This window comes from Triticum aestivum, chromosome 3A (genome assembly GCF_018294505.1).
Source record: "Triticum aestivum cultivar Chinese Spring chromosome 3A, IWGSC CS RefSeq v2.1, whole genome shotgun sequence".
In the NCBI taxonomy this organism is placed as follows: domain Eukaryota; kingdom Viridiplantae; phylum Streptophyta; class Magnoliopsida; order Poales; family Poaceae; genus Triticum; species Triticum aestivum.
Window position 1 is genome coordinate 538,144,270 of NC_057800.1, and position 11,959 is coordinate 538,156,228.

The 11,959-nt window shown below is 51.0% G+C and overlaps 1 protein-coding gene across 1 annotated transcript; it reads right to left on the reverse strand.

The window, feature by feature from the left end:
- Positions 1 to 9,542: 9,542 nt before the first annotated feature.
- Positions 9,543 to 11,743, reverse strand: LOC123062094 (gibberellin 2-beta-dioxygenase 3). The gene is made up of 3 exons (XM_044485435.1): positions 11,204 to 11,743; positions 10,757 to 11,102; positions 9,543 to 10,170 (listed from the first exon to the last, which is right to left on the reverse strand). The coding sequence occupies exons 1-3, from the start codon at positions 11,596 to 11,598 to the stop codon at positions 9,931 to 9,933; spliced, it is 981 nt and encodes a 326-aa protein (XP_044341370.1). The 5' UTR covers positions 11,599 to 11,743; the 3' UTR covers positions 9,543 to 9,930.
- Between the last annotated feature and the right edge of the window lie 216 nt (positions 11,744 to 11,959).

Consider the following 11,959-nt stretch of genomic DNA (forward strand, 5'->3'; position numbering starts at 1 on the left):
GCCTTTTTTCCTTCTTGATGTCGGACCTCTTGACATATGCCTCCTCCTTCTTCGACAAGATGTCCTTGAATTTCTCCGTCAACTTGGCAGCCGCACCTTCTTGCTTTGCCCTCTCCTCCTCCCACTTCATTACCCGGAACCCTCTTCTAATCTTCTTGCACGGTTCTTTTGTTGGATCGGTTGGGTCCCCGGTTTCTTCCTCGGTGGCTTGGGCAGTGGTCTTAGTTATGAATAGGTTCCACTTGGGTTGCCCCATTCAACTTCAACCAACAATGCATGACGGCAAAGTTTTCCTTCTCCAACTTCTTGAACATTGCATGCACGGGATGACTACAAAATAAAACATTGTCAAGATCTATGCATACATATCTGGTTAGTGACCAACAAAAACTATGCACATTTGGCTTCAAAACTATGCATATCCAGCGGTTGATCAACAATACTATGCATATTCGGCTACTGATCAACAACACTATGCATATCCGGCTAGTGATAAACGATACTGTGCCCGGCTAGTGATCAACAATACTATGCATATCCGGCTAGTGATCAGCAATACTATACATTTCTGGCCAAATGAACTTACTTGCTCGTGGATTTGTGCACCTCTAGGCCATCGTGCGATGAGATGCTTCAAGTGACCGCAATACTTCGAGATGACCTCTTGGATGGTGCACTGTCGATGGTTGAGGGACTTTGGTTCATGGTTGTGGATGACCGTGTCAGAGTAGGGTGTGGAATGCTTGTTGTTCCAAAAGGTTGCACCCTTTTGCTTCGTGTCATGGATCTGATCGAGGCTAGTGGCCAACCATGCATCGCACAATATCTCGTCCTCCCGCACGTTGAATCTTTCTCCTCTACCCTTTTTCTTCGGATCACCGGCAAGATCATCCAGATCATCTTCCTCGTCGCCGTCAACCTTCTCCTCCTGCTGCTGCTGTCCGACGGCCCAATCCGGCTGTTGTGTGCCCGTCTAGGTGTTGGCCTACTGCCTGCCCATTTGGGTGTTGGCATACTGCATTTTGGTCTGGGTGTAGTTGCCGAACTGGGCGGGATCTGAGTTCTCCACTTGCCCATCCTCATAGGCACCTCCTCGTTTACCTCCCTCATGAATGGTATCCAACATCTACCGGTCCCCGTCATATGTCGGATCCCCCGCTTTAGGCATAGACATGAACAGCGTGCAAGCACACATATGCTCCCCGCCCACCGTCTGCACACCGACGTCGACGATGAATGACACAGTGGCGGATGTCGGGGACTGCGTACCCAGCTGCTTCGCGGTGTAGAAGTATGGAGCCTTGTAATGCTCCGGCCATGGCGGCGTGTGTACGGTGGACGACACCGTCGGCGCACCGCGACCGCCACGACCTCCACCTCGTCCGCGACTAGCATGCCCGCCGGCACGTTTGCCACCAACACTCTCCGCTAGCGGCCCGCTTCTTGAGCGTCTCCTCCTTTGCGGCTTTCACTTTGACACTACATTTTTGCCATGTCACCGAGTTGATCTTTCGGGCAAGCGTGATGCTCCAGCACCTCCACCACGTTCTCCGTCTCTAGCAGGCTATCCTTCGGTTCCATGCGGTGGCGGCTACAGGAGGGGAGAAGAGAGTGGCAGAAAAGGGCGGGAATTGGGTGGAGAGCGGCGAGATGGAAGAAGAGGGTGGAGATTTTTGCCGCGGAAATAGGACGTGCATCTACAAAAGCGCGGGCCCTGCTTCCTTTTCGGTGGGCCGAGGGTGTTGGAGTCCTACGTGTCTGTTGTCCGGACTTCGCACCCCCCCCCCCCACACACACATTTGGTTCTACTCTGTCGGGAAAAAGTGGTCCGAACCACTCGGCGGACCAATAGAGAAGCGCGTTGGATGGCACAACATGTTTAGACCATGCGGTCCGGACGTATGTGGATGGTTTAACGGTGGGTGTTGGAGATGTCGTCGGGCCTTTTTCCGCAAGGAAAATTCTCCCGAGGGTTAGTGCAGAATTATTTTCGCGGGCAGCGCTCCCTCTTTAATCTCGTACTTTAATCTTGGCCCAGGAATGATTTCACTTAACTCTCAAATTCCAGATCTCCTTACGAGTAAATTTATTGCGCATGTTCTGAGGTTCATCTGGTTCCCTAGCAGCTCGGTGACGTTTTTTGAACACAGTACAGACGCAAGCGCTCGTACACATGCGCATACACTCACCCCTACGAACGCACACACGCACACCCTACCCCTATGAGCATCTTCGAGAGACTCAGCTGACATATAATCTTAAGATTTACGAAGTCACCTTCAGGGGAGGAGACAGGATTTGGGTATAGGGGGGCCAAGCAAAGTTGATAAACCAAAAAAATTATGTGCGAAAAAACATACAATGTAATATCATATTAATGTGTCCTTTCAACGCAATAAAAATATAGTTACATTTGTGTTAGTCTAAATTTCTCCCGCAACTGCCAATAAAATCAAATTATTAATAAATGTTTCCCTTTTCAATTTAGATTATGTTGCAATTCTGAACAAGTCGTCTCCATTTGGACCGGGATTGGTAACTTGCACATTAGCCCCGTTAACTATATCATTAGACTGCTCATAATGGGGAGTAACATAGAATAGTAACTTGCCGATGTTACTAGTCTATATTACTACCTTCATAGTGGGTAATAACATATGAGTGGTATCATGAAAGAGTTCATTTATTAGACTATAGACTCATTATGCCTTGAAATGTGTGATGTTACAGTAACTACCTAAGTTACCACAAATCCCCCTCTCCTCATTAGTTAGCTGTCACATAAACAATCTTGTATTGAAATGTGTGATGTTACTAGTTAAGTTACTCCCATTGTGCTAGTCTTAGGCTGGTCATAGTGGGGAGTAACTTAGACTAGTGTCATGCATATGACACTAGTCTAAGTTACTACCTTCATAATGCAAAGTAACATACTAGTAGTATAATAGATGGCTTTATTTATTAGCTTGTAGACTCATCTTGCTTTGGAAAGCGTTATGTTACAGTAACATATTATGTTACCACCTCTCATTAATTATTTGCCACATAAGCAGAATTTTCTCGAAGTGTGTTATGTTACTAGATAAGTTACTCCCACTATGACTAGCCTTAGGTTGGGAACCTTTTTTGTGAGGGATTAGGTTGGGAACCCAATACAACATGCTTAAAAAATAAATTAATCATTGTGATGTTTGACGGTGCTTTTCTTTTCATAACCCCTTTTTGAGTTTTACGAATGCTTTTCATAACTACTTAGCAGATCAAACTATCAAAAGATCTTTTTTGCGGGGTATCAAAAGAAATTTCAAAGGAACTACCGTCGTAAATCGCCATTAGAATAAGTAAAACTGGATATAGAATTCAGGCGCACATAGATGAGGGTTGAGAAAGAATAGCAGACTGTTGATGCTAACCTTGAGTCCTTGACTAGTTGACTTAGACCGCTGGGAACTTTTTTTTTAGAGAGAAGGCGAGAGCCCGACTTTATAGATAAAGCCACCAGGCAGAGTATATGACCAACAACAGCACCGAACAAAGTATCACGCGCAGAAGATAAAGTATCATTACCAGGCCAGCGGCCTTACATGGCACGCAGGCTAGCCTAAACCAGACACCAAAAGAGCATTCAGGAAGCCGTCCTCAAAGAAAGCCGAAGAAGCCCAGACGCCGTATATTTCATCTTGGATAGCATGGCGTCGAAGGCCTGGAGGTCCCCTTCTTTAGTCAATAATCTCCACTGCTGCAAGAAATCATTGGCTTTAAATAAGCAATTGACAGGATTAGCCGGAAACTGGCGGTAGTATCCGCTAGATTGCTCATCGCGGAGCCAGCACCGGTTGATTTAATCGGACTCAAATCTGATCATGGTCAGGGAGGGTAGGAGGCAGCCACAGCCGCCAGCGCTTCGCCACAAATCTCGTCAAGGGTTAATCATTATTTTTAGGGTAAATAATGCTAACTAGTATTTTTTTTTTGTTTACAGAACCAGGGCCAGACGCCATGACCAAATTGGGCTTTATTATGGGCCTTTACCCTTTCTGCAGAAAGCGCATCGCCGAAATCCTGAAATAAATCCAGAAATAATACAAGCATGAGGCATTTCGGTCTGAAGATACCACTGTCCCTCTAACCATCCAATCACAGATTGGTTCGCAGCTTGGTGACATTTTTGGGTTGTACATGACGTACAATACAAGATAGTTAAAATAAAAAACACGTCACTCAGTTTGTTTTTTTTTTTTGAAAATATCACTCTGGAATCTGGATAGGTAAAACAGAAAATGCAGAACGCCTAGATCGTGATCAATTGATAGCAACTTCACAGCAAGTTGCCATATGGCGCGCCTTGGCGAGGCAAGCTATCTTCTTCACATAATGCATCTTCTGTTTGTTCGTTTGAAAAATAATGCATCTTCTTCTGTTGAAAAGGGAAAAGTTCTGTTGGGCTCAGCTCTAACCGACGGAGCTAATTGAACGGCACTCCCAAGTGCAGTGTACTTAGCAGTCCCGAGACCCCAGCTGACAAGGCAGCAAGTGGCTGCTAATCGCACCGCAAATCGCGTAATGATTATGAGCCTCATTACGGTGCATGAACCTTAATTGCAGGTAGGGTGGGGGTGACAGGGGAAGCGCCTCTTTCCCCCCGTTCTAGCTCCGTTCCAGGCCAGATGGGGAGAACAGGGAGAGAACGGAGGACCCTCTGCGCGCCAGCTGGTCCGGTGTTTGCTGGGATTTAAACAACCGCAGTTTTGGTACAACAAGGTGGACCGGCCTAGCCAGGCCCAAAGCCTGTCTTTTCTTTGCGAGGGAAACACGCAGGGCCCAAGTAGCCAAAAAAAAAGTAGCCAACCTGTCCATGGGGCAACCGGGCCCATGCCTGACCCGAACCACGAGCCAGGAGCGAAACAAAGAGCTGCGCGCGCGGCGCATCAGGAACGCCACCCTCTCCGCAGCTACTGAATCCTCCAGATGGACCGCTAGCTCTAGCTGCTGCCTAATCCACGGGGCTAGCTAGAAAAACAAGGCTAGCTTACTGTAGCTCTCACCGGCAGGAATGGCCGCGGTGGCTGCATTATTGGCACGGCGCCCACCGTCACGCTCAGCAGTGCCAGGACGACGATCACTGGTATATTCAGGCGTACGTATTCCCATTGACCGTATCGCATGCATGCATGCATGCAATGCGAGCTCGTCCGGTCCGACCTGCATGCCCTACGCCGGCAGCACGAGCTACGGGTGCCGTCCCATCGGCCACACAGTGCGCATGTGACGGCATGTCAATGCCACGAGTGCTTGTTCTTCAACTTTTAAGGGAGAGAGCGCAGCGTTTTCACAAGTTACCCAGGTAGTTAAACTAACATGACACGTAATAGTCATTCGAGCTGGGCTAACTCTGCTGGCGACGGGGCCCGTCCGTGTGGGGAGAGGCACGTACGCAGTGCACGGTGCGTCCAGCTGAGCGACGTAGCCTGTCGCTATGGTCTCGAGCATGTGCAGTGTGGCCGTTGAGCATAGGACCATAGACGAGCAAAGCTCCCATGCTAGCTTTAGCTACCTATAGCTTGCTGTGCCGTACGAGCAGTTATGTGAGTTAGTTATTTGGTTAGCTCGCACTAAGTACAGGACTCCGCCACCAATGGGACGAAAGCGATTCGGTCTGACGACTCAGCGATGTTCTGTTTACAGATTCGCCAGCCCAAACTATGCACGTACGTACATGACTCAGCGATGTTCTGTTCATAACTGAAAGTTCTTCGCCACGAATGTAAAATGCGGTTAACTGGAATTATGCACCAGTTTTGACCGATGTTGACTGTGGTGCTAGTGAAGTCTCAAAAAATGCTGCCCGCACGACCACCTTTCGAAAGGGGGTTAGAACAGTGGTTGTAAGGGCATTGTCGACGCTACATGTTGGACCGCTGCCCCGGCTGCACGTCGGCTCAACCAGGACAACTCAAACAAAAGGTGTTGTCTGCACAGGCAAACGAGATCTTGCAGAGGAGCCCAATTCCTCACTGACAAATGTGTTTGAAGGGTGGTAGCTGACGCACTGCATGGTATAGTATGCTTATCAATTAAGAAAAGAGAAAGAACTAGTGACGAAAGACTAAGAAAGGGACGACTACTGCCATTGAGCAATGGATTTTTTTTTCAAATGTTGACAGTTGCCAAATTAATTAGAAGAAGATATTACAAGAAAATCCAAAAGGAGAAAAGCACCGCAAAAAGGCAAGTGCAAAAAAGAATCATGCACAGCTTAGACTGATGATGACTGCGGTGCTAGTGAAGTCTCAAAAAATGCTGCCGCATGACCACCATTCGAAGGGGGAGGGGTGGAGCAGTGGTTGTAAGGGCATGGCCAACGCTACATGCTGGACCGCTCCCCGAGCTGCCGCATCGGCTCAATCAGTACATCTCAAACAAAAGGTGATGTTTACAGAGGCAAACGGGATCTTGTAGAGGACCGAGTTCCTCATTAACAAAGGTGTTTGAAGGGTGATGGCTGAGGCGCTACATGGTATATTGTGCTTATCAATTAAGAGAAGAGAAAGAACTAGTGACAAAAGACTAAGAAAGGGACAACTGCTACCATTGAGCAATGTTTTTTCTTCAAATATTGACAGGAGAGCTGCCATAGAAGAAGGTACTACAAAAACAGCCTCAAAGGAGAAAAACACCACAAAAAAGGCAAGTGCAATAAGAAAAGAAAGAAAGAAAAAGGCCCGTCGACACCACCACAAACCCATGCTCCACCATCAATCGTGCACACCATCGGAATCCATCGACATGGTCTCCAAGGTGACGCCTCCAAGAAGGAACCAATTTCAAGGACACCATCGTCGCCCGATCTGGCAAGGCCTGATTTTAGGTGTACAACTGGAGACCTCAAGCCATAAGAGAGGAAGAGCAACGAGCTACACAGTGGTACATCTAAGGAGGAAGACGACATCCAAGGACACCGTTACCGTCGGCACCAGGTCAATGCAAGATTTTTCATCCCGAGCTGAGTCTTCCACCTACAATCCTAGGATCCGAGGCCGCACCAACGTCGCCGGGGTGTGACGAAATCGAGCACGCACTACTAGAAATGGATTGGTCGTCGCCGCACGCAGGAAATTGGCGGAGCCACACCAGCCTGACGGAACCGCACCACCGCACGCAGGACCTGGCAAGCCATGCAAGATATGGCCCACCTTTACCTCTTTGCGCAGAACTAGGCGAGTGTCTGCACCGCGGCGCACCGGAATAGTCTAGGTAGCACTGGAACTAGCCGGCCTGCACCACCGCGCGCCGCACCTAGGCGAAATCCAAGCCAAAACTAACTGGCCTACACTGTCGCGCGCATGATCGAGATTATACTCGCTGGATCTGGTCTGCCAAGCCTCCTCTAGACCCACGCACGCATGCTGGACGACGCCCGCCGCTCAATGGAGCCGAGCGTGGCCACGCTTGAAGGAAGAGCCCGCCCAGCTTGCGCCGGCACCAACTTCCTCACACCGATCTACACCGAGCATGCGTCGGAGACAATGAGGACGGGGTCCTGTACCAGGGGTAGCTAACGACTAGGAGCCCGACCTCATCGGCCAAGGGGCCCATCAGGCCCAGGATGCGGTGGAACCCTAGGAGACGAGGACGGCCTTCATGATCCCCAAGACTAGAGGGCGGCAATGCCCCAGGTTGCATCCGCCTTGTAAAACCCTAGACCTCTCTTGCCCCAGGTCTAGGGTACCTATTGATCATCTATCCACATAGAGAACTCTCGGTAGCAATCTCATACACCATTGTAATTCCTCGCATGAGGTATCCCTCCATTATGAATCATCAAAACTAGTAGGATATAGGGTATTACTCTCCGGAGGCCCGAACCTGGATAAACCCCTCGTGTGACCTCCGACCCATAACTTCTAGCTACGCTTGGACCACTACCGAGATATCTGACGGGAATTCACTCTGCCAAACAACATCCAGGTCGCCATGCAACAGGGCCCACATCAGGACCGCCATGCCCCCTAGGACCAAGGCCAACTACCAGTAGAACTGCGATGTAAATCCTCGACGTGCCAGCAAAGGTGGCACCCGACAGTCGTTACCGCGCCCCTGGTTAGGCAGCAGAAATGTCGGCCCGCCGAAGCCCAGACTGGGCCCAACGACCGCAATCACCACACAAACGCGTCGCACTGCCGCCAGACCGCGTGCTCCACTGTGCCGCAATGCACCTCCGCGTCGCGCCGCACTGCGCCATCCGGGCGCGCCTATGAGCGCCTAGCCGACGCTGCAACATCCAGCTCTACCAAAAAGCAAAGCTGCCTTGTACAACCTGCCTCGCGGGTGGGAAAGGGTAGGGCCACCGCCACCGTGTAGGCTTTGCCTGGCGGCGATGAGGAAGGAGGGGTGGCGGCAGGTTGGGGTAGTGGCTATGGTTTACACCCGAGCAGCCCGCGGGTGGTGCTACCCCCATAGCCCATGCCCCAAGTAGATCAGCATGTCTGAGGACCCAATTCAATGTACTAAAGTTGTACTCCCTCCGGTCCATTTTACTCCCCATATTAGATTTGTGTCAAGTCAAACTTTACAAAATTTGACCAAATTTATATTAAAAAGTGTCAACATCTACAATATCAAATATGTATACTATGAATTTAATTTCATAATGAATCTAACTATATTTATTTGGCATTGTGAATGTTAATACATTTTTCTATAAGTTTGGTAAAAGTAAAGATATTTTGACTTCGGATAAAACTTATATGCGAACTAAAAAGGACCGGAGAAAATACTAAATCAACGACACTTATTTTGAAAGGAGTGAGAAGTACTCTACTAGCAACAGCAGCGAAAAACTTGGGCGTGCAACTAAAAATCCGCGTGGCCCCTACAAATCCATGACTCGAGAAGAGAGAAAAAGATGTCACAAGCAACGTGTAGCGGATCAGCAGCGGTAAGCGGCACCGGCGGGCAGGCCATGAGTTCCGGTGGCACGGCGGGCCCCCGCTGGTGCAGGCCCGAAATTCTCCGTCAATGGACCCCGTCGGACCGGGCCTACCAGGATTCGTAATGCCAACGAGCTGCTGGCCTGCCAGCAATAAAGGCACCAATTCATTTTGGCAATTGAAGTCAAGACAGACAGAGATCTCCATCACCGCGCGTTCAAGCCGCACGCTACGAAAGACTGTTGAAAGAGCGAAAGGGAAACGCTGGATCATTGGCAGGTTAAACAGAAGGCCCACGTGTACACACGACTACGCTACGGGCACCACAATTACAGCTATCGGAGGTACAGAAAACAAGAGCATAATTGGTTTCCTACCAATATTTAACTTGCCAAATATTGGCACTGTCAACTATTGGCAATACCGAGACTTGCCAACTATTGGCAACTTTATGTGAGAGAGGCAAAATAACTCGTAGCCAACCAAATAGTTGCCAATATTTGACACAATGACAAATATTGGCATGCTAATTTTTGGCAGCAAACCAATTATGCTTCAAGATCGAGGCCAGATACTGCCACTCATGAATTTGGGAAAAGATCAGAAGACCACTTTGATGCCACCCTCTGCTAGTATATCTGGTTCACACTAACTGTTCATCAAGTCAACTTATCTGTTCATCGTTCGTCCGGCATTCCCGAAGAGGAAAGGCGGGTTTTAGCAACTATGAACACACACGTCACACGCACACGCACACGCAGGCAAAACGGATCTACTACTTACTAGCTACCTCCGCAGCTCTACTGCTGCATGTGAATCTTGAAATCATCTTCTTTTAGCCCTGTTTCTTTTTCTTTTCTAGTACAGTAGTAGCTTCCGCCCTCTTCATCTTCATCGATCGTGTGGGAAATACTACAAGCCACGGCAGAGCTAGCTAAGCTAGGTAGCTGGCTGGGTTGGTAAAAGCTGCTCGTTGAGCGGGCCCAGGCGGCAGGCGAGGCTACCTGTGGAAGTGAGCCAGCCTGTTGTCCCCGAGCCTGGAGTTGTAGGCAGCCTTCTTGTACTCGCCCCATGTGAAGTCCTTGTACAGGCTCTGCTCGCCCGCGCCCAGCAGCTGCGGCAATGGTGCAATCCTCTGTGTCATCGCTGGCCCTCCAAAGTAGATCATGGAAACCCTAGACTTTAGGCTGTTGGCCACCACCCTGTGCTTCACGCTCTTGAACCTCCCGTTCGTCAGCACCTATATATACACACACATCCATCCAAATATTAGAAAAAGAAACTGTAGTATGTGGGATCAAGGCATACTACATACGATACGATACGATTCGTAGGCAGCAAGCACACAGGTGGCAATCACAGTAGATGCCATCCATGCAGCAACCACGCGAAGCTCATGTGCCTAAACGGATTTATACCGATGTGGCGAATATGCGATGGGCCGGCAGCAGTTATTTGGTCCAGGGAGGGAGCCACCTTTTCCTGCTTCTGCCGTGGCTGCCGTACCGACGCGCATCACAACCATCTCTTTCTTTCTTTCGTTTTCTCGGTTTATTTATTTATTTTACTACGGTTTTTTGTTAGTTGCTCGGGGTGATAGGACGTTCTTCGTTTTTACTGGCGATGATGCGAACCAAACGATGGCTCTGCGTGCTACTAGTGCACTATCTCCAATTTGATCATGCCTCACGTCATTTTGGTAAAGCGCACAGTGCAAATCGTTTTAGTAGAATAGTATAAATGTGCTAGTAGTAGTAGAAAAAGAAACAGGTCAGCGCGTGCACGAGAAGGCGTCACGTGTCGGGGTGAGGAACGGGCGGGCATACCTGCAACGAGTCGCCGACGTTGACGAAGAAGGCGTCGCGGTCCGAGGGCACGGACACCCACTGCCCGTTCTGGAGCGCGATCTGCAGGCCGGACGTGCCGTTGGAGCGCAGCACCGAGATGAGCTGCGGGTCCGTGTGCTCGCCGAAGCCGGTGGCGCTGCAGCCCAGCCCCTGCAGCGCGTGGCACGGCGGGTAGTGGTTCACCCGGAACACCTGGTCGCTGCCCTCCGCCGTCACCATCGCGCTCAGCGCGTCGACGGGCGCAATGCCCAGTCCCTCCGCCATCGCCTCCATCACCCGCACCGCCACCTTCCGCACCGCCGCGATGTACTCGTTCAGCGCCGCCCTGCAAACACACGCCATGCGTGTAACGTAAGCACTCGGTGAGACCAACCAGACACGCGTCGTTCGCGCGGGCACCGCAGGCAGCAGCCATTTTGAACGTACCGGAAGAGCGCGCAGGACGGGACGGCGCAGGCGGCGGAGAGCGACGCGGCGTCGACGGCGAGGAGCAGGTACTCGAGCCACCCCATGTCGCCATTGAGCCCGATGCGCTTGCTGCCGTAGCCGAACGGGTAGGCCGGGCCGGAGCGGTCCTTGTCGGCCTGCGGCAGCGAGAAGAACCTGACGGCCTCCGACTCGAGCCTGTCCATCGTGTCCGCGGGCACCCCGTGGTTGACGAGCTTGAAGAAGCCGAAGCGCTCGCACGCGTCGGCGATGGCCCGCGGCGCGCCAGGGCTGGAGAGGTCGACGACCGGCATGCCGGAGAAGTTGTCCCCGGGGTCGGGCGACCTGAGGAGCGGGATGTGATCGACGGCGGGCGAGCCGGCGAGAACCACCATGGCCAATATATGGTATGTGCGATCGAGGGAGGTGAGGAGCGGAGCAGAGCCGCCGTGGAAAGAAAGAAAAGAAACAGAGGCGAGCGAGCGGGCGGGCGGAACAGGGGAGATGCTGTTGCCACTGAGTTGGAGTGTGTGTGTGGGGGAGGCCGCGGGGCATATATATAGAGGAGGGGAGAGGCGATCGGGGAGGAGCGGCGCGCGGTGGGGGCAGGGCAGGGGAAGGGCCAACTGACAGTGGGAAAGGAGGAGGAGAGAAGAGATGAATCGGGGCGAGGGCGATGGGGTTGGTTGGCTCGCTGCTTCATCGCATCCGGCCTCGCAGATGGTTGGGGGAATGCCCCGCTCATGTCGCGCCCTC

Coding starts and splice junctions, on each gene's coding strand:
- LOC123062094 (XM_044485435.1), bottom strand. CDS start 11,598: ATGGTGGTTCTCGCCGGCTCGCCCGCCGTCGATCACATCCCGCTCCTC. Junction 11,103..11,203: donor CCGTCCTGCGCGCTCTTCCG/GTACGTTCAAAA, acceptor GTGTGTTTGCAG/GGCGGCGCTGAACGAGTACA. Junction 10,171..10,756: donor ACGTCGGCGACTCGTTGCAG/GTATGCCCGCCC, acceptor GTGTATATATAG/GTGCTGACGAACGGGAGGTT.